Raw genomic sequence first — 28,000 nt, 5'->3', positions numbered from 1 at the left:
GAGCAGTGTGCGCAGGTAAGAGGGCAGGCGTAGCAGGATGGGAGCGGGGGAGGAGGGAGAAGATGAGCAGGACACGCGTTTGAGTGCGCAGATACCTGAGGGATCCGGTATGGAAATCCCCAATTTCTCAGCCAAGTTGCAGCCCTTTGAACAGTGGAAGACGTCAGCAAGCGCGGCGAGAAGCCATTTGGGTGTAACGAAGCGAGGGCTAAGCGAGGCAACATGCTGCCAGTTCTCTGAAATGTTAAATTGAAATGCAAAGTAGGAGCAGGCCTTCTTGTTTTGAGCAGATTTCTCAGCATCTGTGTGGGAGCCCTTAAACTCAGAAGGTCTATATGCAGAGCTCTGCATATTTACTGTAAATCAACATAATATTTAGGTTAGGCTTAGAAAACACACATACTGGAAGTTGGATCTTTAATTGCGCTCACGTAACGGAGATCGAGTCAAATATTTCTGTGCATTAAACTCAGTGGGTGACCAAGATTTCAGTTCAGTAAATGCGAACGTGCAGCCAGTCCTCTCAGGTGCAGTGCCTTTACTCATCATCGTGCTGCGTTCACCCTCATGCTGCAGAATGAACAGGCTAAAGATGCCACAAATCATTAAAGGTTTAAGAATTGGATAGTAATGCAGAATTAAATAAAGCTCCCTTTCTTTTTGTCCATGTAAGGTGCCTCACAGTTGGTTGTATTTCCACAGCAGGGATGGACAGGAAACTTTTGTAGTTAATTTCTCTCTCTCATTACCATCAGTTGTGTGCCCTCGAGGAAAGGACCTTAACCCCACTTGCTTCACCGGAGCTGCTCGGCGAAGTCAGACTGTGGAATGTCGTAGGTGGCAGCTTCCAGGTGTGACTGTGTGTAATCGAGTGGGCGCTTTCCTGAAAAAGAGTGATCTGGGAACTGGGATAAATCCTCCCTGAATAAAAGACAAAAAAATATCTAGTGCTGTGATAAAAAAAGAAAAAGATAAAGGTACAAGACTGTGTGTAAAAAGGTAAGATGAGAAGTAAACTATGACTCCCAAGGTGCATTTTGGTTGAGAAACATCCGGTCACAGAGGGGGAAGCTAAAGGATTACGCCGTTGAGAAAAACAATTTTTACAATCTGCAGTTTAAATGACTTCAGTCGCAGATTGATTCAATTTTGGATGAATTTGGAAACCATTGTTCTGCTGGGACATAGCATTTAGATTCCGTTTCAGCTCGGATTCATGCCTGCGACTGGCTACTTCTTCAGAGCTATGGCAGCTCTGGGGCTCATGGGTATTGTAGTGTTTCGTGCCATCCGCCATGTCAGACCCATGTACACGATTTATCAGAAGCAAAGCTGAAATAATTACAGCTATTTTATTTTTGCATATTTTTTTCAGACTTTCCTCTCATCAAAGCTTTTTTTTCTTGTTGACTGAATTGGATACTTCTTCGGGACTTGTGAGAAACGTAAACTAACAGAACTTGCACATCTATTTTGGTGTGAACTGTCCCTTTAAGGCTTAAAGGGACAGTTCACATCAAAATCAATAATAGATATTCTTTTGTTCTATCAGTAGATTGAGTTGTGAACATATCATCCCTAGAGATGTTCTCTTAAATATACTTTAGAGGAAATATGTGGCTTTTGGTGCTCAAAGTGCCAAACATAGTTACTTAACATAATCAACAGACACTGCTGTGAGCAGTTTCATGTAGTCTACTTATTAACGTTTCCCGTCATGGACGAGGAGCTAGCAAACTAAGCTACCTGACCCCAACATCACAGCACAGCCGCGGAGGACGCCATTAATATTTATATCCTGTGCTGTCACGAGCCTCGGAGCTGAGATGACTCACACTTCCCTCTGCGCAGTGATACAGTTAGCGGGTGTGTCGTTCCATAGAAAGAAAATAGTTCCGACACGGGACTGCTCAAAATAGGTACTGAGGATTATCCTTTGTAACCTGGTCTTGATTTCTGGAAAGAGGCATTGCTGTTGAGTTTTCAAATGTGTTTCGGTGCTCTGACCACCACACGCTGAGTGCCATCTAGTTCCATTATATCAGAGTGAAGGCAGACGTCTCTGCAGCCAATATCTCTAAAACTCGGCAACTCACACCAAAACAATCTAGATGAATGAATAGCACTACAAGTAACTGGGGGGGGGAGCAAAATAAATAAATAAAAAAACAGAAGTGGTAAGCAATAAAAACCTACCCGTGCTACAAAAACTTCCTTTTGTGTCAGACTTTTCTCCAATCTTTGTAGTTCTTTTGCGAAATACTGGATACATTTACTTTGTTTTGGGGCTTGATTCAAATAAAGCACAAAAATCTCTCTTTGGTGGAACTGCATACAGAAGACTAATGAAAAGGATCACAAGCAGATTGCTTTGTTTCGAAGCACGAGCACAAACGTGCATGCTCAGACACAATCCTGCTCTTTCTTTAATACTTGCATAAAATGTATACCATTTACATCTGATCTGGTTTCCTGACAGGAATCGAATCAGCCGAGCATCGTGGTTGATGCGCGGGTCCGCACAATGCCTGGCTGACATTTGGGACGTGCGCGCGAGACCTACGCTTCCCCATATTACTCACATTTATGTTTACCTTCGGGGAAGCATAATTCCTGTTTAAGGGGTCACATGCCAAAAAGACTGGAATCCACTTCGCTAATGCATTCACAAGGACTGTATTGGAAAATTCAAGTCCGTACAGGAAGCACTCATTTTGCTTTCCTGAATGTATCTGACACACACCTACAATAAGAAAAACAAGGATTACATTAATCTAGTTAAATTCACGAGACTAATATTCCACCTGAAGCAACCTGAGAGGAAGAACACGAGTAGGCTTTGGTTTAACTGGAAGGTGAAACTTGACAAAGATGAAAACAAGAGCGGTATCGTTGGGAGAAAAAGCCAGTGGGCAATGTAATACGCTAAAGGCAGCATTTAAGACGGAGCTAATCCAAGCAGACTCCCCCCTGCTTAGTCATTCCAGCTCCGCACTGATCAGACGGGGAAACCGGTCACAGTTTGTCAAAACACAGCTTGCACTGTGAGCAGATTGAAATCATTTCTCTACTCAACAGAACGCCACAGACAAAACAGATCTTTTTTTTTTTTTTAAAGCAGTGACAACAAGCCGAGAACAGCTCAGTGGTTTATCAGTTGGGGAGGACAAAGGGGCTCTCCGCTAAGGAATGAAAATATCCACCTGATGTCATCAACCGGTGCATCATAAATCCCATCCTTTTTGCCTGGGGGCCACAGACTGACTTCACGCCTCTGTGACACTCTCTAACCCCAGGGTTTCTATCAGAAAAAAAACCTTGAAATATCTTTCTGGGCATGGTGTCAGATGCTTGCCATGAAATATTCATAATGCGAGAGCACAGCCACAATAGAGGTGGTGGCAGCATGCGAAGGATTTGACTTGCAGAAACTGAGACGCTTTAACCACGTTGACCGATTTCTCCCGTCAGTTGTCACTCACAAATTGACTTTCACATTAAGTTTTCTTGGGATGAATGGCACAAAGCCAGCTGTCATTTAAGCCTTTAACCTATAGATATAAACTCATTAGTGCAACTGCAGAACTGCAATTCTATATGGCCCCTGTATATTACATTTAATCCGTTTTGCCAACTACAATGTGATTAGCATAGATTCAATACAGAGTTTATTTTTCTTTTTACAGTTCAATATTGTAAACTGGTTGAAGCTACTTTGCAACTGAAACAGTTAAAGGGCCATTCTTATGTTTTTTCTAAGCTTCGAACCGTCAACTATACATGAAAACTGGGAAAACTGGGATTTAAGGGTTTGCTGCAAAAAAATGGCACAATCTGTCATCCAAAAATAAAGAGGGACAGACTCTGCTCCTTAGGCCCCCCCGCCCCTTTGTCCCAAAATGGGTCAAATACTCAAATTAAAATCCAAAACACTTCAAATATAGTTAGAACCAGAACCACTCACTAACATTCTAGGAATGTCTGATGATGTTGAAATTAAGCAACATCCAGAAATGTTTCCTATCCTGTGGTTTCACTGTTGTGAAGAAACTTCTTCGAGTTGATTTAACACAGCTGCTTTGTTGTTGTCAGCGGTGCTGGTTCAGGCATGTGTGAGCTGCCCTATCAGAGGAGGGGGGAGGGCTTAAAGAAACAAGAACCAGACATGAGGGGAATAACTGTTTTAGCATTAGAGCTTGTAAACCTTTTCTAGCGGTTACCTAAATTAAAATTATGAACCTGAAAAATGAGCACAATACGTCTCCTTTATCTGATTTTGGCAGGTGATCCTCAAACATTTACATGGCAGATAATTCTACAAACACTTGCGCCAACAAGATAGACCTGAATTAAATTAGAGTACTTGTGTATAACTGCATTACCGTGCAGAGAGGAGGTCATTTTAACCCTAATAAACACAGACTAGTAGTTCTATTGTGTTGAATGAAGTGTTTTAAACCAGTTTCGGCACAACCTCCGCAAACAATGAAAAAGCCTTTTTGAGGTCAAAAAGTAAATTAAAAAACTCAGGGTTTGCTTTAGAAAACAGTCAGCAGTGATGGGAAGTATAGAAGAACTGTAAACAATAGGAAGTTAAAACTGTTTTTGCACAGGTCTCGTGGGTCGGGTGATGAAAGAATGGCATTTTGTCAGGTTTGTAAAATCAAGAAAATCAAGTAAAATCCTGGACCCCTTAAATTCACTGTTCTACAGTCAGTGAACCTCCATCACCAGAGCCAGAGTAATATCATCTCAGGCAAGGGGAAGCATCCAGTGAACCGGGCACGACATGGGAAGGAGGAAGCGTTCTGAGCAGTGAGGAGAATTTTGAGGTTTGACTTGAGGAAAATCGATGGAAGAAGTGTAATTTAGTGGTCTGTCAAAGAGATCAATGTTGGAGTGAGAGAGTTAGAGAGGCGCAGAGAGAGGGAGAGAAAGAGAGACAGAAAGTAAAGTGAAGGTGTAAACTGAAATACAAATCATCACTCTGAGAGCAGATCATCTACACCTCGGTCCCTGCTTGACCTCAGAACTATTTCAACCCTGTATTATAAATTAGCAGTGACTTGTTGCCCTTAGAAATCAGTCCCATCCGTCTTTAATTACATATGCACACTTCAGCATGATTGTAGGGTTTAGATTAGGTTTTCATAAATTGTCAAATTCACACAAATAAGAAAACTGATGAATTAGATGACTTCGTCTTGTTGAATTTCCAGTTCAGCAGGATGTTGTCAACAGTAAATCTAGACAACTATGTGTCGCACATAAAATTGAAACAAAAAGTCTTGTTGTTATATGAGTATATATATATATATATATATATAGTATATGAAGATCTGAAACATGGAGGAAAGCCATGTTATGATACCGTGATAACCAACACCATTTGTTTTTCTGTCCATGCCAGTATGAAATGCTGCCAGTACCTGACCAAACCAAAATGTTAAGTGCTGCAAGCCACATCCCCAAAAGTTCCTGAATTTCAGAAAGTACTTTCAACAGAGATGAGCAAAAAGCAAGATGTCTCACTCCTTAGTGACTCCATCGTCAGCGTCAGACAACAATGACTTGTCTAATTCAGAATATTATTGATTAACGACTTCTGGATGTAGTCTGATGTGTATCATTTGCTGCTTCGATCTATTCGCCATTTGTCTGGCACCTTTTAGATAACATGGGGCAAACTTGTCTCCAGGCACTTGCCTTTTTTTAGCAGTTTAACTCGTGTTAAAAAAAAAAAAAAAAAAATACCTGCATATTTGCTAATTTCTGTGTCACAGTGCTAATAGGAACAAATTGTCGTGTGAGCGTTATATCATCTGTGTCGAACAGCATCATACTGCCCTACTTCCTGGGTAGCTTATAGAGACAAATGAGTCCTCCATTATCTGTGTCTGTTAAACCAACTAAATGATCTGTACTGGTACTCATAATGGGCGGGGTTTGAACAGGAAGTGGGTGTTGCTCATATCTTATGACTAAATGGATGTTGTGAAATTTCAGCTGATGCGGGTTGATCAGAAGTTGCTAAATGTATTATTCATTAGAAAACTATTCAGGTCAACGTTTTTGATCACGAAGGTAAACAGAGTACAATATGGACCGATTTCACTCTGATCATACTTTTCTGTGCTGGAAACTCAGTTTTACAGAGTACTCGCTCATCCTGGTGGTTTACTTTATAGTTAATTTTAATGACAATGTAGTAATGCCTAATGACATGTGTGATACAGCCATAAAGAAAGCAGCCACGTGCCTGGAGGAGGGCTCTGCTAATAGCCGACAGTTTGATCTGGCTCTTTATGTTGCATTTTTTTCAATCTGTCCTTTGCCCCTTAACTCAATTAGGCCTTTATTTCTTCAGTGGAAAAGGTTTTTGTCCAAAAGCACTGCTAGCGTTTCATTTTCAGTGGAGCAAAAATGTGAACAGAAAATCGGAATTAGTCAGGATCATATTGTGGTTTTTTTTAAAAAAATTTTTTTTTATGGAGAACAGAAACCACCTTGCTGTGATGCTCTGCGCTCACTGCAATCCCACGATGCATCCGCCGAGGAGACTCTTCTCTCACACTTTCTCATACAGCCTCTCGGTAATGACGAGATACCTTTTAACTTCTCAGCCGGAGTCAGCATCAATAATTTATTCTCATCTGTTTAAAATTTAAAGTGCCACACATTAACGTCCTCCCGCACCTGCTCTTTCACGCTGTCCACCCTCCTCTGGGCTGCTTTCTGCACCCCCCAACCCCCCACATCCCCGTTTCCCTCCCTCTCCCTCTCCTCGCACTATAATAAAGACAATGACAATGAGTTCTCTTTCACCACTGAACCGGGGGATGTTAAATCAAACGGGGGCAGAGGAGGCGGCAGACCACATAATGTAAGGGCATCGTCCAGACGCCTCTGATTACGCTTTGGCCTTAATTGGTGGCGGTGGCGAAAACGATGAATTCTTTAACGCTGCCGTGCGGTTGTGCCTTTCTTTTTTTTCCGAGCACAGCGGAAGGGGCCTGAGGAGGACAGCTACTTGGCACAAATGAAAGCTGACAGAAAATCCACACGGCACGACCAATCTAGGGGAAAAAGGGCATGACAATGAATAAGGGGGCCCGTGCTCTTAAGTAGCCGAGGCTAGCTCGCAGGGAAGATGTGTATAATTAAGCGGTCCGCATCGTGGTTCACATGGCGAAATCCTATTGTCTTGACAGGAGCTTAAGGTTGCCCTTTAGGTTGAGATGCGCCGCGGTGTACGGCCTCATTTCTCTCGTTTTTTTTTTTTCACACTCCCCCAGACCTCTGCGACCAAATTAATCTGCAGTTTTAAAGCTTGAATAAATCCAGTAAGTTAGAGATCTGCAGATCTAAAGGGCGCCAGTCCCTCGGGCTTTCCCCTTTCTCGTTTTTTTTTCTTCTTCTTCCTTTTTTTAAAATTTTTTTTTTTTATATATATATTTCTTTACCCCCCTCTCCTTTGCCCATGGAGATTGGCTGGCAGCACTCAGTGTTATCTCCAGGGAGGCAAAGGTTGGGGGGAGGGGGTGAAGGCCACAGATTTGTCCTTATCTATTCTGAGCACACCTAAAACAAATTAGACCTGGCTGCCGTTGCTTATTTGGCTCCCGTGCTCTCATTAAGGAGCCGAATCCAAGCTATTTTCCTCAAGGTCCTGCTTCCTACCATTTCGGGCCTTGTCTTTTATCACAATAGCGAAAGGTTTCTAGGCAGCCATGCCAGGTTTTCTCATCTCGCCTATTTCATGTAGTCATATCAACACTGCACAAAGAACAGAAGCAGAGCGGGAGAGAGAGAACACACCCCCCCCCCCCCCCTTTACTCCAGGATGCTGTTTTTCCTGTTCAGGACTTGATGACGGCCTCTGACATTTGTTAATTGAAAGGAGGAATCTGGTCAATTGGATTTTTGTTTTTTGCCCTTTTCATGCTTTTTTTCTGCTCTGTGCTTTTCTACTTATCAAACAGGAGCCCGTATGAATGCTGTTTTTTTTTTTTTTTTAAGGATTTTGATTTGTCTTTGCAACACAATGCACATAAAATGCAGCAGTGACTGTTTAGTCAAACCATTCCCATCAATACCTGGCACATGTTAATCTCTGATTACGAGGACGCTACGTTTCTATTAAATGGTATAGTTGGTGTTGTTAATATGTCTGTAGGCATTAAACTCCTGATGTAGTCTGCTTTTTAGACATTGTTCAGCTCAAATCCACATGATGTTGATCTTTTTCGGAGTCTGGTCGGATGTTAGATTGAAAAATGCAGTTTGAAGTTCTCCTGTCAGATTTCACAACACTGGTCAGACTTTGCTAATTGAAAACTAGTATTTGTGTTGGTCTTATATAATGAGATGTCTGACAGCACAACAAAGTGAAACATAGACACTAACATATGACTTTCTCACAAACTCTGTACTAGTCTCAACTTCTGAAAGGTCTCTTATAAATATATCAAGTGATCAGGTCTTTATTCCTCAAGCATCGTTCAAGCATCATCGTCTTATCAACAGATTACTATTAACACTTGGGCTCTAGTTGTCACAGTTTTCTTCAGGTTTCTCACTGAAACGTTATTATAAACGTCTAGCTACAAATTCAGAGAATATCTGAAACGTCATACCAGCTGTCAGGTCTTTAATTCATGAAACTGTTTACGAAGGCAACCCCATACATCAGCTCGACTCACAAATAACTCACAAGCAAAATAACATTTCCCTGATTAATTGATTTTAATTTACAGAAAACCTGCTGAAGTTTGTTTGTTCTAAAAACATTGTGAAGCCGCAGTGAGAAAATGTTTTGCCTTGAAAGTTTAGGATTTCATTTTTTTCTGGCGTGTGAAATACTAACATCACCTATATAAAAATCCTTTAAAGGGTAACTCCACCAATTTTACACATTCAAGTGTGCGTACAGGGCTTGGAGAGTACTCCTGCATGTGTTAAAAAGATAGTATGAAGCTCTTTGTGGCTCCAGAGGAACCTGAATACAATCTGATAAACTGACTCGCTGGCTAACTTGCACTATGGGTAATGTAGGCACTAGGATGAAGATTGTTTCTTATTTTGCTGTATCAACTTTGATCATTTGATCTCAGATTTTCCACAGTGAGTCCAACAGTGTTATATGACTGCGATGCAAGACTAGTCGACTGATCCACAGAACTTGGTGCCTACATTACCCTACAATGCAACTTGGTAACATCACTGGAGGAAGATTACAGATTACATGCAGCTTCTTCTGGAGCCACTCAGGCTTTATACTACTTTTTTTAACAGATGCAGTAGTACTCCCAAGACCTGTAATCATTAAATACATGAAGTTGTTGAAGCTACCTTTTGAATGCCAACAGATTGTGTCACCACCTGAGTCACTCTAAGGGGCCACAAGCCAAAAACACTGAGAGATGATGAGAACCTTCACATGTGTATTGTAATGCCAGAATCAATCTCATGAACCTAAGCAGGCAAGCATAACTTTTTACATATACAGAATTTAGGCAAAGGCTGAATCCCTTTGCGCGAGTCTCTCTGCAGAAATAGAAGTAAAGTCGGGGCAAACAGCTGAGGTAAACAGAGGTGAAGACACAGCTTGCCCATATACGAGCATTTATTGCATTTGAAAGTTAATGAAGGACCTTTGAGCCATAGGAGCTCAAGCTACGCAAAGGTAACTGCTCTGGAAATGTTAGGTTAGATGAGATTCCTTTGCCAGACTAATCCATCCTGGAGCCTGAGAGCAGCACAGAGACAGAGAGACAGAGCGAGCGAGAGGAGGATAGATAGAGAGAAAGAGAGAGAGAGAGAGAGAGCTGAATCTGCTGCAGAACAGCACAGCAGTGACACAGGGCAATTCTCTAGGGCCTTGCATTAGCGCGCTAAATTAAAGGGGGTATTAGATTAAATTGGCTCTCCGATTTCAGGGGTGTGAGTAAAATTCTGATTTGCATTTTCCACCGCTGCTTAAGATATAATTAGTTCAGGGTGATTCCCATGTGGAAAACACTGACAGCCAAATCTAACTGGCTGCCAGTAGCTTATCATCTCTTCCAAGGCGAAAAAGGTACACTCAGCTCGCGTCTCTGTGTCTGGCGCACATGTTTGTTTGTTTGCGAGCATGCAGAAAAGAGTGCGGATGCGAGCGTGGATCTTTGAGAGAAAGAGTGAGAGATGGAGTTGCGCGTACGCGTCGCCGTTCTTGTGCGAATTTGCAACGCACGGACTGCAAAATCTCCTTCTAAACTCACTTCAGCGCCGGATTCGTCACACTTTCTTAATCAAATCCCGGCGAAAGACTGCGAGCGGCCATTAGCGCCGCCGACAAGGTGGGGGGGAAAAAAAAAAAACAGAACTCCCTGTTAATGCACGTATAAAACGTTTGTCGAAGGGAGAGCGCCAACTTCACACCTTTAAGTTGCCTTTAGACTCAAACCCATTTCCGCAGCAGAAGGTGAACCTGTAATTACAGACGCAGAGTCAAAAATAACAATTACTACTGGAGAGGTCCATAATATGAATTACTGAAGTCAGCGAAGGAGCTTTTAAAGAGCAAGTGTGGATTTGTTTGGGGGGTTTTCACACCCTGGGTAATTCTAACCGTCTTTGCAAATGGATGTTTTCCAAGAGTGCGTCTACCCATGCATTATGAATGTGAGGTCTGCTTCCTGGACACCTGTTTGGGACACCTGTTAGTGCACTCTATATGTGCAGATGACACTAAATCGAGCCTCCGATTGCAACTTCTGGAACAATCCTGTAACCTGTCACCCATCAACGACTCCTTATTTTTCATCTCTTAAACTCTCTGCTGTAAGAAACATCCAAATTTCCCGCACTTTTTCATATCAGCTTTGTTTCAGCTCATTTTAAGCTAATGTACTATAAATTAAATGAAATATTCAAACTAGTATTAACAGTTCCAAATAATGCCTTTCTTTTGAATTCATCTTTGTCTTTTTTTTTCTCCCACAAATGTAAATGAGGTAGTTTCTCAAATGTCTTCTTAAGTGTCTTTTATTCAATTCTAGCCAAGAAGAAGGGGTACAGCAACCTCTAAAACGAGGCATTATGAAAACAAAGTCAATCGATCATTGTTATTGATCATGAAGCTTGTTACTTGACCAGTCAGGTGTACGAACTATATAAATAGAATAATTAAGAATTTGTCTTAGACAGGGTTCCTCCCAACGCAACAACTCACGAAAAGGAGAGATATCACGAGGGAGTCTGGGGAACTTCTCTCCCTCTGAATTATAATTCATATGAAATACATGAATGTCGCACACAATTTACAATGATGTCATTACAGTATGAAGACTGATCTCTCGGCGCCCCCGACTGTGAATGGCTCCCAGCGTCCCTGATTCTAGTGCTAACCTTTCTTATACTTTCTTGTGTGAAAATACAGACACTCATTTCCAGGAAAAGTCTCGAAACACGATGATTTCTCCTCGTAACAGTTTGTAATGATCTCCCTGGACTGACAATACCTGGAGTAACAAATGTTTTCTGAAAAAAGAAAACACTCCCTGTTGAAGAACTTTTGGAAACTTTTGGAATCTCAACTCGATGTTAAATAAAGCTCTGTAGGTTTGAACAGATCTTGTCTGCACAATGTGCGCTTGTAACAGCCTGACCTGCTGTTTTGGGGTTAAAGAGGTTAAAAACCTAATTTAGTCTCTTGATTTCTGCTGGATTTTGAAGGTTTTTTGATGCCTGGGCCTCCTGTCAAACTCATCAAAAGTTCCTAAAATTTTAATCAGGGATATAAGCTGTGGGTGGTGTGCTGTCAAAGCCTGGACTGAATTAACAGAAAAACCTCCGCTAGATTATAGAGTGCACGAGGCATAAATGACGACAATCACATGAATAAATAATAACGAGTTATGTCACATGGTGCTCGGTCAGGAAGAAGCTTCAGCATTTGCGTTGACCGTGTTATTGCTTCCATACGGAGCTGAAGTAAACATTATGAAACATGAGCAAAATCACACCTGTATGCAGAACCGAGGGCACCAATTCAGAGTGAACAAAGGAATCCATACGTGGTGTTGTTTTTTTCCTATGTGCAGATTAGGTAATACTTTATAATTAACCTCTTTTTCCTCCCCGTGTAATGACTTAATTAATGAGCAAATCATCTGGCCCCCAGGTTGCCTTTATTGGTGACTCATCCATACAGGCTCATGTTAAGTCAGCGAGCAAGTTCAAACTCTCAGACTAAAGAGAAACCACGTCTGCTACCGAAACATTCATATTCTGTCTTCGCCCGAGCTGACCAAATGTCAGCCCGGAAATAAATCAATTAAAAGGAACCTTTTAAAAAACAACACTGTCCTCTGACTGTGTCCTAATCAAGCCGCTTCCTACTTCTCAATTAAGCCTCTTAATGTGTTTTTTTTTTCACTCTGCTAAGTGACAATGTTTGTTTCTGCCTCCACACTCTTCTTGACATCCCTAATCGACCATAATGACACGAATATGATATACAATGACTTCATCACAGCCCTACTGTATATGCATGATCATTTCCTACAGTATCGGTGGGAGAGGGGCGCCTCTCTCCCCGCTCCCCGCACAAAACCTGGGGGATGTTTTGAGAAACACCATCAGCAGCCCCTGCCATCACTCTCAGCATCTCTTGGTGGTCGGAGGCTGAGGCTTTGTGGGATATTGATTCTCCCCATCCAGAGACGGTTTCCATAATTGGTTAAAATGACCGGGTGCAGAGAGGGATGGCTCTCTGCTGAAAACCATTTCCCAGCCCTGCTTGGAGCTGAGCCAAGCTCGGGGTTGTTCGGATGCGTTCCAGCCCCAGCCTGACTGGCAGCAATTAGGGGTGTCTGAGCCAAGCTCAGCTTGCGCTCCACACAAACACCCCTAATTACTGCCAATTAGGCTAGGCGGGTAGGCAGATTTGAGAAGCCGGGGGGATGTTCAGGCATGGGTGGGCATGGAAACAATTTTCAAGGGCTTAGAACGTGACTGGATGAAAAGGTTAATGCTTTGGAGTGCAAGGGGATAATAACAAAAGAAGGGGAAGCAGAGCCCCGGCTCTCACCTCCAGCGACGAGCCTGGCTTCTTCTTCAGCTCCTCGCATTTCCTAAATTTGCAGATCTGGTGGCCCGTTTTGCGGTTCCGACAACTGCTGCAGACACCACAGTTGATTAGCCGCCTGCAGGGTGCACAGACCCCACACCTTTTCCTTTTCTTCTTCGCTGGGTTTCCACTGGATACCGAGGAATTATTCTGTGGGCAGTCTGCCAGATTGGCAATTTGAAACGCACTGTCTGTAACGGCTGCTGAGGCTGCGGGGGAGTGAAGGGCTGTCATGACGATGACCCCGGGAGGTAATGAGATGCCCCCTAAAGCCGGGATAGCGGAAAAAGTTCCAACGCGTTCTGGGAGATTCATTATCTCTGCTTCAGCAGCGCCGCATTTCAGCTTGTTCATGCATTCTCCTGCTAAAGGTCTGCAGTGTTCGGGGGATAAGGTAGAGAGGAAATTATTATTTGCCATTTGCAGCGTCTCTGGCGGCACGCCAGGCTTCCCCGGCCTCTGGGAGTCATTTCTATGCATGCTGGTCCTATTAGGGTTTATTGCCGCTGATTTCCTTCCCCAGAGCATGGCGTTATCGCAGTTCCAAGGGGACATGCCAATTCTGGCACTGGGAAAAATGGGCGTTGTGATGCGGGCAATCTTAGCAGTCTGTGGAAATGCCCCATTGGTTTTATAAAAGTTTGCAAAAGACCTGTACCTTTCCATTTCTGCATTATAATCCAAAAGCTGGCTTAATCCACCATCCTGAAGATTATCCTTTTGTAAGAGAGACACATCTGCGTTCTGTCCGTTTTCAATACAAAGAGCATTGTTTATGTTAGACATGGCTGAGGGATGGCTGTCAGTGTTTCGGAGAAAAGAGCGATGGTTACAGCGGCCTTCGTAGAACTGAAGCTGGTTACGAACAGTGTGCTACCATCCTGGTCTGTCTCCTCCAGAGCTAAAAGCAAACAAGAAGAAGAAGAAGAAAAAAAAAACACAACAACAGTTACACATAAAAGAGGCAAATGTTTTCATTCTAATCAGGTTTCATTTCACTGCTTCAACTTTTTCTCTGAAGATAACAGCTGAACATTTGAGGAATCTTCTGGCACATTGTTTACGCTCTGCGTTTCATAATGGGACTATCACAAACAGTCAGAACTGATCTCCCTCCGCTGACAATAGCGTGATAGCTGTGACAGACCGTCATGTCATTATTATAATGGGGGGGGGGGAATTAGCGTGCTTCAGAAAAAAAAGCCACACTTTCAACATTGTTTGGACGTCTTGTCAAAGTATTCTTACATTTATTTATTTTTTAACGACAGTCCAATCAGAAACTTCACAGAATGAATAAATACATTCTAAAACACCAGAGTGCGTTTCATCAAGACATAAAAGATTTGATATTCAATCCCAAATATCGCTTATTTTGAAAAAGTTAGAGGAGAGCCTCACCAGAATTCAGATCATGACAGCAGCAGCTACAAACACAAAGATTTTTTTTCATTTCCTTTTTTTTTTTTTTTTAACCTCAGGCCTGCAATATAAGCTCTTAAAAATAATCTGCTGTGGGTGCCGGGAGCAACGTAGTTAAATATTTTTCCATTTTTTCCATCTTTTTTCAAACAGCAGAGGTGGCCCATCCATGTAAACACGACCCCGTCCTGCCTCTTAAGAGCACCTGGAATTCATTCATGGCCGGCTTTTATTACGTTAACCCAATAACGGCACAGATAGCCACTGGTTGATTTACATCCAGATCAGGGACCAGACCAACTACAGTGTCAGCTGCCTCAGGATGGGATGTGTGTGTCCATAGGTGTGTGTATGTGTGTGTGTGTGTGTGTGTGTGTGTGTGTGTGTGTGTGTGTGTGTGTGTGCTCCATTTCCTCTCTCGCTCTCTCTCTCTCCACCAGTCTGTCTGGATTTGGTTTCCACAGATAAAAGCCCATTAGACACATCTCCCCCTACTTCCATTACCTTTTTCTGGGCTTTCTCTCTTAATTGCCAAAGCTGATCCATTGCTGGAACACTAAAGCATTTCAAATCACTTCCATAGCAGCTGTCTCAAAAAAAAAAAAAAAAAAGTAAATAAAAACATAAAAATAAAAAAAATATATATAAATATGCACACACTGGAGCAGATCGTACTGGGTGGCTTTATGAGAGTCCTCTGAATACTGAGGTGCAGTATTCCCCTTCGAAAACGCGTAGCAGGTAAATATTTACCTTCACCTAACAAGTGCCAAATGAGTCCGACAAACACAGGAGATCGTCTCTGCACTAACATATCCAACATTATTTCTTTCAAACTTCTTATTTTTTTTCTTTTTAATTGTAAAAGGCACACATGAAACCAAAAAAAGGCTCCTATCCACAATCAAAAAAAAAGAAAAAAAAAGAAAAAGAAATCCAGATCTTGAGGGGGCTTCAATGCCGATGTGGCATCCACAACAACCCCCCCTTGCAGCCACCAGTAAACAAAAAACCTCCTTGGCTTAATGATCAGCCCTCCTCAGGGTCATTATTACTTAATCAATTCACCCCTGGAGCGAAATACGCAGCCCAAAGGCAATCAAGTCACGGACATTGATTTTCAGCCTGTAAACAAAGTTTAGAGAGACAGAAATGTTCAATACTTGGGGAGCTGGAGGAGAGGGAGAGAGAGAGAGAGAGAGAGAGAGAGAGAGAGAGAGAGAGGGGGGGGGGGGGTTAGAGAAATGAGGAGAGTGAGGAAAGAAAAGTAAGAGAGAAAAAAAAAAGAGAACGAGAAGAAGGAGCCACGTCCGATGACGAACCATTGTGCCGCCGCTGCACCACGATGCCATTAATTGCGCTCAGTCTGGTCTGAGGCAGACATTCAGATCAAAGGTCATGCGTATAATCCAGAGGAGGGCAGCGCAAACACCGTCCCATAGTCTAAATTAATCTGACATTGCGAGGCGCACCGGACAGGAAGAGGGCGAACGGGGGTTAAAAACGCATGCAAGTGGACGGCACAACATGGACACACACACACGGAGAGAGGGAGAGGGAGAGAGAGAGCGAGAGAGAGAGGGGGGGGGAGACAGAGAGGGAGAGTGAGAGGGGAGAGAGCGAGCATCACCTACCAGGTTTTCCTGTTGAGAAGAAGCTCCCCCAAGATGCTACCAGCCTGCGACCGTGTACCGAAACATTACGAGGCGATGCGAGGGGGTAGAAGAGACGAGAGGAGAGGAGAGGAGAGGAGAGGAGGAGGGGGGGAGAGAGGAAAAATAACAGCGAAAGACGCGAGAGAAAAGACGCGCAGACACGGGCTGCAAAAAAAAAAAAGAAAAAAGAAAAAAAAAGCGGGGCGCGAGAGTGTTTTTTTTCCCCCTCTGCGCGTGCGGTGCGTTCAGAGCGCTCAAAACAAAAGGAGCATTTTTATCCACTTTCTTGTCACGTTAGGACAGAAGAAGAAAAAAAAGGAGGAAAAAAAGAAGAAAGGTCGTAAAAGTGCATGAATGAGGTCCCTCCAAAATAAACCATACACACACACAAAAAAAAAAAACAAAGAAAAAAAAAAACAAAAAACAAAAAGGTGTCGCGGAGGTGGGGAAGAGAAATCGCCGGAAAGAGCGAGGATATAAAGAGGGGGGGTGTTAGGTGTTTCCTCTCCTCTTGATCCGGGGGCTGTATTGTGAGCGTCTGCCTGCCTGCCTGCCTGCCTGCCTGCCTGCCTGGTCGCTCTGCGCTCGGTCCGCGTCTCCTGTCGCTGTGTGTGGCTGATTGGTGCTGAGGTGAGGAAGCAGGGATGTGGACACCTACTGATCATTGGCTGGAAATTACTATAGAAACACTCGGGAGGTGGGAGGGATGGATGGCTCAGGGCGCCCTACAGGGGGAAATAAATATCTGCTGGAAATATCCGCGCCTTGGAAAAACCTTATAGTGGCCCCCCTCTTTCTCTCCCCCCTCGCTCTCTTGTTCTTTCATGAAATATTTTTTAATACATTTCTTTCATGACGAGGCATTTAGAGAGGAGGAGGAGTGTGGGGAAGGGGTAGGAGGTGGGGGAGGAGGAGGAGGGTTGTCATTTGCCAGATACGTCTTTTAATAAGGATTGGGGAAACTTGTCAAATTAATTTGAATGGAGCTGAGCTGTGATTAAGATAAAATGCCTCCGCCGGGTTGTTTCACCCCCCCGTCTCCTCCTCCCCCGTCCTCCCTCCCTCCGTCCAGCGACAGCCATAATTACTAAGACCTCCGGGATTCATCACCGTTATAAATCCCGCCTGCTGGCCACCCATGCCTGCAGCTCCCACAGGCTGACAACACGGGCACGCATGGCACATTTATTCCAAGAGTCCACCCTCCACCCCGACACACACACACGCACACACACACACACACGCGTGTGACACACCGCGTTCATTCATGTTGAAGCCTATAAGCTTTGAGTTAAAATAATTATGACTGCAATCTGCGTCCCGGATTATGTTTTTTTTTTTTTTTTTTTCCCCTCGCATCAGCGTTTATCTGTGAGCCTCAGGGTGCAGTTAAAAAGAAAAAAGAGAGAGAGAAAAAAGTTAACATGGGTTCATCACCTCTGGAACTCCACACCCGAGGCCAATTATTAACGAATCACCTTCACACAACAAGTTTTAGCAGCTGCGTAGCGACGTTTTCAGAGAGATGTTGGTGTTGATGGGCTGTAATATTTTACTTTGCATGCTTGGATCATCAAAAATAAATAATCAGATGTTAGGAGGATTGAAAGAATTGGTACGATGAGTTGATTTTAAAGTCTGTTGTTTTTTTTCTTTAGGAACCACAGTAAGTCTTTATTAAAGGACCAGTTCACCCAAAAAAAAAAAAGAAAATCAGTCATCTACTTACCCCACTGCAGATGGAAAGTCAGTTTAAGTTTCATGGTCCACAAACCAGCGTTGCAGCTGAAGTAGGCGGGGACTTGTTTCAGGAAAACACTGACACTAATTCATACATATACTGATGGCTGCAGTGCAAGGTGCCGACCAGCACATCAGGAGCAGTTTTGGGGTTAAGCATATTGCCCAAGGACACTTCGACATGCAGCCTAGGGGAATCGAACCAACAACAAGACGCTGGCTCTGCCCCACAGCTGACACCATACAATTTGTCCAGCATAATCCGACTGTGATTTTAAAATAAGTTTGTTACACCCTACACACAAATGATCAAGCTAATGCTATTAGCTTAGCAGCTGCAGTTTTGGCAGCTCTGTAGCTTCTTTTTAGAGAGATGTTTGAAAATGACGTTGATGGGCTGTAATATTTGACGTTACATACGTTTATCACCAAAAATAAACAATAAGACGACAGGAGAGTGATAAAATGGTATGATTAGCTCATTTTACAGTGTGTATATTGGGATTGCCTTTTTGGGATCTAGTTTTAACAAATGGGTGAGTGCCAACACTATTAGCATAGTAGCTACAGTTTTAGTAGCTCAATAGCTACTTTTTAAAGAGATGATAAAAAATTACATGTTAGCTTCGAAGCTAAAGTGAATATTTTCACTTAAAAAGGGCGCAAATAATGCTTTTTTAAATAAAAAAACAAAAATCAGTTTGGGATCTGGAGGCTTCCAGAGGCTTTTCACTATGCCGGACAAGCTGTATGAAGCCATTTTATGTTTTGTTTTGGTTGTTTTTTTAAGTATTAAAACAAGTTCACAGCCAATGCGACAATGTTCCAGTAATGTTTTGTGGACTGAGAAACTTCAGATAGATGGTGTGAATTTATCCTTTAATGGTTAATAAATCATTAAGTAGCACTTTACAGATCAGTTATGAGTCAGAAGAACCATTTCTTTTGTTTTGTTTTGCAGCCTGTGTTTCTCACTTTCTGATAAAAAATTAAGTCTGCAGTTTAACATATTAATAAATCACTAATGACGGGTTTTAATCCATCACGTCTGCCGTTAAAAAAAAAGTTAAATGAATTTGGGGCCAGATCGTCTACAGCCCAACTCCGGACAATAAAAAAGTTATTAATGGTTTATAACTGATAGAATTAGAAACTGATTTATGAACCGTGATTAAAGCACATAGATGAAATCCTGTCTCTTATTAGACCAGTGGTTACTAAATGATGCGCGGCAGCACGCTGGTGTGCCTTAGATTATTATTGCAATACACAACTGTAGCTGTAATGAGTGAGTAATGACTGACTTTTTAATTCACTGTATCAGTATACTGTATTATATACATACGTCCTGATAACGAGGCAAATTCCAAAACCTAAAACAAACATTAACAAACCTTCGTGTGACAAAAATTGAAAATTGAACAATATTTAATTCTATATCACAGAAGAAAAAAAAACAACTATTATTCATATTTGGGCTCTAAACAGAAGCTAGGGCCGGTGCACCGTTCGGTATTTTTGTCCAACTGTACACTTTCTATTGCTAAAAATGTTGCAGATCGATTATCTGTCAATAGACTTATCACTTCATCTTTTCAGCTCGATGTGACACGTATAATGACAAGATGTCACAGAGAAATAAACAATCCCTGCGTTTGACGCGGGTTTTCGGCGCGAGTAAACAAACTGACAGCGACGCTGACACATATCCGAGGCGTAGAGCCCCTCCAGTTGAGCTGTGTGACACAGGCCTATAGGCTGCTAAAGGCTACACTTTAATGAATTTATTGAGAGCTGGCAATAGATGGGACAGAGAAGAAGCAAGGACGTTAAATGTTTTACCATTATGCGCTAAAATCTGCTGGGACCTGACTTTGTTTAGAAGTGACACAACAGTTTAGATGGATATTACGTATCTAAGTATAAACATCATAGAGAAATGGTGAAGAGGCGTTTAAAAAAGGTGAACTTCACTGATGCACGTCGACTCTGAGGAGGCTGAACTCATAATGACGCGGGCTTGAGTCGTGTGCTTTGGAGTTAACACGCCGCCACACCTGCTCAGACCCACAAATGACCTGAAATCAAAAGACCTAAAAACTTCCTCTTCGTCAGTCTACAGTTGTCAAATCATCCCTCTCTCGGTGTCTGTCAGTCATCGTCGTCGGCGACGTGTTGACGCACAAGACAAGAAAAGATTTAAGAGGGGTGCCAACGGAGCAGCAGTGGTGAGGATTAACAGACACTGGTAAGTATGTCGACAGAGGTAGGTGTTAAAGTATATGCGAGTTGAGTTTGGGTTTGTGGTTAAGATTCGAATAAACAGTTGTGTCTGTCAACACACCCACACACCACTGTCACCCTCCGAGCTGTGATTACTCCTGTATGGGTGCACTGACTTCATTCCGAGAGGAAAAAAAACACTTTGATGAGTAAATCTGCCACACACCACTTGATTGCAATTAAACTAAGTACCAGTGTACGCACTTAATACATTTTTACACCAAACACACGTTAACCTGCTCCTTTCCTGTTGCCAGAAGATGAGTTTTTTTTTTCTTTGTTGATGCTGTCACCTTCAACATCATGAACAAGCCGGAGAACAGGGAACACTAGAAAGCAGTGTGAAGGCCAATGACAATGTTACAACAGTTCCCTTTTTTATATATCTTTAACTTCAGTCTCTCAAAGCACGTTGTTCATAATCTGGGATCCAGATGAATCTGCAAGCTCCTGTTGCATTTGCTCCTGTCCTTTTCTTCCAAGTCCACTTGGATCTCCCAGTTCAGAAAGCTAGCTGCAACAGGTTAGCTGAGCTAACTGCCGGTGCAATTAGCAGCAGTTAGCGGTGAATATGCATTTGAGAGGTGGCCAATTGTTACATATTGGAGATCTAATAATTCAAATAATTTAACTTTACATACAATATTTTGTTTAGTATAATGTTTTGCGAGCCAATGAGATTTAGGTTTTTATTGTACAAAGCAGGCTAGCGATGAACTTTGACTTACTTCATTGGAGCAATCCACCTAATCTGTTTATTAACACAGTTTAGACAAAAATCTTTACTCGTATTACATCTACAAGGCCTAATTTAAAGGTTTATTCTGATTTTTTGTGAGTCAGGGGCACGACTGCTCTGCTGGTGTTTGGGTTTAACTGCCCTGTCTGGATGGAAGCTAGCTCGATGGTAGCTGTAGTGTTGCGTTGACACCATCAGAACAACACCAATGAAGACGGAGCAGAAGGTTGCGATTCATGCTGCTCTTTGAATCAACCTCAAAAACAACCTAACAAGCTCATCATTTCATCCGTGCTTTGAGCCGTGCGTGCTCCGCTGTCACGTAGCTCGCCGCTGCGTCCCACACGGTGCTGTCCCTGACTGGATGCAGGTCTATCCAATTGCGACCACAACCACTGATAACATCCTTTGGAAATCAAAAAATAAACGGAGCGGTTCCAGACCAAATCACATTTGCTAACTCATCTCATGCTGATGCCGCCGTTCTAATAGACTGTATGTCCAAGACATCAAAGCGCATCGCAGCAGCATGCACAGAAATCAGTGGGAAGTTATCGCTCTTGCTTGACCCAGGAATGAATGCAGATTGTACTTTTTCACCACTGAAGACAAAAAAAAACACATGCAAGTGGGTGTCAGCAGGTTTTTTTTGTCCAGTGTCAAAGGGCTATTGGATTGTTTTAATAACTCCTTCAGTGATCGAGGTGTGTAAACACTTGGGTCTGATGGATTTTGTCTTCAGATGCAGACATGAAATGAGAGATAATGAGAGGGAACATCTTGTTTCATTCCTTTACAGTCTTTTAATCATCCTCTGCTGAGACTGACTTCAAACCATGAACACGCTGATGTAGACTAAACAAAGTATTTCCTTAAATTCATTATTTAATATAATGTTAATAAAAGCAAACATCCTTTTGATATCACAAAAAGCACATTTGTCAAATATTGTTTTTTGCAGGAAGGAGTTTTTTAAAAAAAAAGAAATTTGTCTTGACTTGTGCCCAATGTAACGATGAATCAGAAGTTTTTGTTCTTCGACACGATTGACAGTTACAGTAAAAAAAAAAAAGAAAAAAAAAAAGGGAGCATCCTTGAAGCGTAATTTTCTTCAGTATCAGACCCTGTGCATCTGTGTGTGTGTGGAAGTTCCTCTGTCTGAAAATCATTTCATCTTCCGGGCGATAATAGCCCCCAGGGGAAATCTGCCTAGGTGGTCCTAACCTCTGCCTGCAGAGCCACGGCAGAATGTGAGTCTGTAGCAGTGGGAGGCATGAACCCTCATGGCAGGCCTTTGTTCCTGTCTGCGTGCTCCAGCGTCTCTCCCCATGCGCCTCCTCCCTCCCTCCTTTTTCCTGGGCTTTTCAGCTGAACTCAGAGGAGTAATTAATAACCATGACCCCAGATTTAAACGTAGCCCGCGCTTAGTCGATGGAAATAGAATCACGGAGGAGTGAAGTCATAAGACATGGGTGTTTGAGGGGTGATGGTGTGAATCCATTGATTCATCTGTCTCAATTTGATCCGAGCACACACATCTGTCAGGAGAAAGATAGTGAAGATACGAGTGCCGTTGATCAATCCAGTCTGCTTTTCTCCTCCTGCTATACCAAATTAACATCTCGTTCGACCAAATATAAATAAAATAAATTAATATTTGGATTCAGTGGACAAGAGGGGAAAATCGACCTAAAGGACAGAATAAATGCTGGCAATGTGGACTTCTGCAAACCAGGGATGCGTATCAGTTTTACATTTCATCATGTTTAATTTCATCTTCATTTTATGACAATGGTGCGCTTATGGTTTGATTAAATTTAGGCCAAAAAAAACAAACACTTGATTAGTGTTCGGACAATTCTGTCAAACCAACTCGTCCTCACCAGAAATGGCTTTATCGTTCATCAGTGCAAGCAGCTGACTGTAGTGCGACACATAATATCATTTATTGTCAGGGGGCGACCTCTAGTGGCTGTAGTAGCTGTGAGGTGAGCAAAGGAGGACTTTAGATGACAATCGACAAGATCGAAAAAGTCAAACGAGACAAACAAACATAGGACTTTAAGTCAGGACACTGCTGTTCATGTCCTGTGCAAAAACATGCTCTTTTCAAAGCCTAAACCTAAACCGTTTTTTTGAGTAAACCCAACCAAGCCACAACCATTTCACAACATTAACCAATGTTGTGAAGCTGTCACATCATCATCCTGTCCTCCTCCTGACATCTGACATTAATGTCAGCTTATATACATTTTATTTGAATGTGATATTATATGTTAAAACGCTGATACGTTGTTCAATGCCACATTTTATTCCGGCAACTGGGCCGTAGAAATGATGGGATTAGCTGGCTTCCCTCCATCCCCGACAGTTATTTCAGGCATACTGTACATTTTTCCTGTTTGAAAAGTGTCTGGAGGCCCCCGACACTTCCAGGAGGTAAAGATCTTTGTATGCAGGCAAAAAGGAAACCACAACAGTCACAGTTGTTTCTCAGCGGCATTATGAAAAGGAAAAAATCTGACCAGGAAAAAGGGAGGAGCACGACTGCGTCTCCTGGAGGTGTTTCTGATGGGCTTCACACAGACTGTTGTGGTAAACAGCATTCCTCTGAGGCCTTTAAAGCATGAAGAGAAAGACACAGAGAGAGAGTGAAGAGAGACGGAGGGAGAGAGAGACGGAGGGGGAGAAAGAGAGAGAGAGGGAGAGAGGGAGCGACTTGGGAAAATAAACAGTATGAGATTATGGGTTTGGCAGTGATGCGCCACAGTGCAGCAGCAACCTTGGCAGTATTTATTTAGAAACCTGCCTCATTTCCTCCTGCAGGCTGTAATGCATGGTGCCCTCACCTCACACACATTAGCCTTTCGCTGTGATTTGATGTGTATCAGCCGGTTTTTACGCCGCTTTCCCCTCGGATACAGTCGAGCGATCCCTCCTCCCTCCGCCACCGCCTGCTAATTGGAGTGTATAGAGCACCCTTAATTATCCAGTTAGTAGCTTTGCTGAAAGAAAAGCTGACTCCTGGCACACAGTCTGGTACAGATGACAGCACCTACACACAGTCACTTCCACCGAGAAACCTCGAGTAACGTGGATAGAGAAGTGTGTCTGCATGTAGGCTACATCGACGAAAGTTGGCAGTCACATTCCGGAGGTGTCGATGCTTTTAAAACTTTCTTCACATAGAAGGAATGACACTGGAGATTTGTGGTATTATTCCTGGTTGTCTCAGTTTTTATATTTTAGCACATCGTGCACCAACCAACGTGAAGATTTAAACCCCCCCCCCCCTTTGGATTAATCCATTACTCGCTGTCAGTGTATTACATGAATTGCCTTTTAAGTCATGTTTTCTTCAAGTTTTGAATCTCCAGCATATTGAAAAACTCTTGCCTTTGGATAGATATAGACCAAATCATCATATATTTATTTGAATGTGTTTAGCTCATTGAACAGATGCTGATGCAGAATAGAGCAATGGTGGATGAAGAATTCAGTCCTGTTTCTAAAGGAAGGCTTGCAATCCCCAAACTTACTCGAGTAACATTTGAATGAAAAGGTATTGCTAGCAACATGTACTTAAAGTAGCAGAAGAAAAAAAGTATTCTTTCTGTCTAACGACTTCCCCGGTGATATTTTTGAAATGTTAATATTGATGTATGTCACGTCAGCAGCGAGGGAGGAACATGTAAAACAGACTGACTTGGGAAGATCTGACATTGTCTCGCACTCAACACGTTTTGCCATATATCATGTTTGCATTACATGTTTTTTACCTGAGCACCATATCAGGAGGTGACAGGCGTGAAAGGCTGCCAAGCCAGTGACCGCAGTTTGAGACTGCATTTCAACATCTGTAAGCCTGACACTGCGGGACATTTTTAAGGAGACCTCTAGGCAATTTAAAAAATGTATGACAAGAAGTTGGGAGGACGCCAGCCTCGTTTGTGGCAACCAAAACCCGTATTTTAGAAGCAAGACAGAATCTTTTCCTAACCCTAACAAAATGGTTACGAGACCATAAGAATAATGGTAAAACAGTGCAATGTTATCCTCTGAAATAATATGCAGCAGAGTAGAAATACAAAGTAGCAGAAAAAGGAAAGAAACCTCAAAACTGAACGCACAGACAGTAAACTAAGTTAATACTCTCATCAAAAGCAAATCTCCATTATGTTGTTGAACATGCAATCAGAATACTTTGGTAACATGCGATTTTGTGTGATTTGTCTCATATGATGGCCTCCTTCTTACAACATCTTTGCATATTTTTCTTACAGCCATGTACAGCATGAAAAACAAAACATTCTTTTATGAGCTATTTTACATAGCGTGGATGTATAAACACTGCTGACACACTTTAAGGCCAGATAAAGTGGTAACTAGACGTGCGTTGCCTGATATGAAAATGTGAAAACAATTATAGTGATTGTGAAATAATCATCAATGGTCGATGATACAATTATTAAGTTTAACAGCATGTCATAGTACATTGTTGTGTTACAGACATGTGACCAGATGTTTTGTCTGATCACGTGCACACGACTGTCAACAGACAGGATATAAGAACACTATGGCAGCGGGTGACAAAGGTCATCAGCTGGAATTAAAAGCGACGGTACGGCCCACGATCAATATTTGCTGTAACCCCCGTCACAGGGCTGTCCTGCTACATGAATGTAAACACACAGACGATAATGATCTGTCTTCCATGTCAGAAGGTATTAAACTGACCAGAGACAACACACAGGGCTGCAGTAGAAGAGCTAGGTGTCTATAAAACATTAAAGTGGGCTTTTTTTTCTCGACGTTAATGTCAAAATGTTTTCGCTTGTGGCAGCTGAAGTCCAACTCCCACAGCAACAAACTGGTGTTACTGAACACAAGAGGAAAAATAACTTCTCAACTTAACTTCGCAAAAGTCTCATATTTGTATCACGTGAGTCTTAAGTGATATGAATCTAAACAGAGACCTCACACAGTGTCTAGACCTCAAGGCCGAGACACTCTTCCTTCAACTGTCGCACCGATTTAAAACATCTTTTATGCATTGAGGGAGCAGGCCAGTTAAAAAAAAACCTCAATTGTTCTACAGACAAAAACAGGTGAGTCAGCTTCACCGTTCCTCTTCATGAACCAGGTTTGGCCGCACTTTTGTTTTTGTGCTAATACGTGCAAACACAGTCGCCATGCTTATCTGTCAGCGCGGGAGGGCAAACAGTTTCGGCAAACACAAACATCTTGGAGGCACCCGGTTAAGTCCATGAGTCACATTCAGGATGTGACTCAGTTTTAAGCGGTTCACACCACATTGTGCTTGCGCTCGGATTTGTCAGACTTAGGTGTTTACATGCGGACACGACACCCCTCGTATCTCAGCCGCCCCGGCAGTGGTTTTACTTGTATGCTGCAGCAGCCGGAGATGAAGCTGTTAGAAATCATGTTGTTGATTTTGGTTTGTCGCTCTGTTTATTAAATGCCGATATCAACTATAAAAAATCTCATTAATTCAAATCGAGACCCCCCCCCCACCCCCGTTTACACCTGGTATTAACATGCGATCCGTATCTGGAGGGGTTATCTAGACGATGGCATCTGATGACAAGCTTTCCACGAGCATTTACACCTGGTATTAATGAGAGTTCTCGTTATCTCGATGCAGCACACATAATCAGAACATATCAGAACTGATATGCAAATGAAGCAAGCAGAGATTTATCAACAAACACGTCCCGGGTCAAGGAAAAGTGATGCTGCTGCAAAGGCTCTGCTTCTCCTTTGCTGAGCTGTACTCCTTTGAAAAACGGTTGCATTTCTTGAATGCATCCATTTATTGGCCCGGCTTGTTTTGGATAGGCCGGCTTGCACGGTGACCTTTCCGTGTCTGCAAACCGTGGATATGTTGCAACAACATTACGTTACTGCAGGTTAAAAAATCTATTTTATGTGGTGACAATGCTGTTTATTGCCGGGTTAGGTTTAGGCACAAAAAACACTTGGTTAGGGTTAGGAAGAGATCTTGTTTTGGCTTAAGATGAATGTTTCAGCTGCCACAAACATGCACGGCTGGATATGTCCCAGTATAAGCCTACTCCTTTGAAGCTTGCTAGCTTCCTCAGAATAATCTTGTTTAGTAGGTGCCGTTCCAGTTGGAGGCCTGGAATACCAACTCAGAACTTTTCTACTTCCTACTTGCAGTGGATTGCAGAACAACACTGGTCGCTCAGCTTGCTTGAGGGTGTGTCTTTAACTGATGATGCACTTGTCTTGGACGGTGGGCATAGGAGCAACGACAAATACTCTTCGACCCTGCGGTACAGCTGCTAACGAAGCTCTGCTAATTTGGCGATAAACATGTTTCATTTCCTATTAATTCTTCACAATAAAAGTACCCCATTAAGCTTTTATTGTGAAGCAGCAAAATCAGGAAAAGTTGGGTTTTCACAAGCAGGAACGCCAAACAGCTCCTGACGCGGCTAAAAGTACACATGATCAAACAGTAAAATAAAGCAGATGTCTGAAAGTACACACAGGGACGCAGGAGAGAAACTAAACTTCAAACCAAAGAGATTCAGTTAGAAGCTACAAAACTTCTGCCAGCCAAACACACGAAGACTCTTAAAAACTTCTCTCTCTCTCTCTGGTCTCCTGCAAAGACATGAGTTGAGTTTTTCAACACAGGCTTTTTTCAGGGGGGTCGTCAGATGGGTTGGCTGCGGTTTTGAGACGTCACCACGCGTCACACGGGTTGCAACGGCCTCATGCGAGAGATGATCCATCTCTGGTGCAGCTCGACCCCAACGAAAAGCGCCACTTCACTTTGAAGCCAGTGCCTCGGTCAAGGGCGCTGACGGGAGATTTTACGTATAACATGAAATTCTCACAATGTAACCACGAATGCAACGTACATTTTTTGACGGGCAGGATATGAAACCCAAGACCACTCTCACTGTGATGTGACACTAAGACTGCTTTGAGTTTAATATTGAGTTTTGCCGTCTGCTGTATATAAAGATTAACATATGCTAGTTCACAGCTGCTAAA

At 42.6% G+C, this 28,000-nt stretch overlaps 1 protein-coding gene across 7 annotated transcripts in view; it reads right to left on the bottom strand.

The window, feature by feature from the left end:
• Positions 1-28,000, bottom strand: part of cxxc4 (CXXC finger 4) — a 77,194-nt gene that overhangs the window by 13,932 nt on the left and 35,262 nt on the right. For 3 of the 7 annotated variants that reach the window (XM_037096286.1, XM_037096293.1, XM_037096301.1), the window contains one exon: positions 11,083-14,015. In XM_037096286.1, coding sequence (XP_036952181.1) covers positions 13,013-13,900 — 888 coding nt within the window. In that variant the 5' untranslated portion in view covers positions 13,901-14,015 and the 3' untranslated portion in view covers positions 11,083-13,012. Of the gene's footprint in view, positions 1-11,082; positions 14,016-14,515; positions 14,931-15,858; positions 16,051-16,170; positions 17,094-28,000 lie in introns of those variants that run through there. The other 4 variants (XM_037096326.1, XM_037096276.1, XM_037096310.1 and 1 more) reach the window with 4 other exon arrangements.

This window comes from Acanthopagrus latus, chromosome 1 (genome assembly GCF_904848185.1).
Source record: "Acanthopagrus latus isolate v.2019 chromosome 1, fAcaLat1.1, whole genome shotgun sequence".
NCBI classification, from domain to species: Eukaryota; Metazoa; Chordata; class Actinopteri; order Spariformes; family Sparidae; genus Acanthopagrus; species Acanthopagrus latus.
The sequence above is the reverse complement of the archived record's forward strand: the minus strand, read 5'-3'. Positions and strand labels throughout refer to the sequence as shown.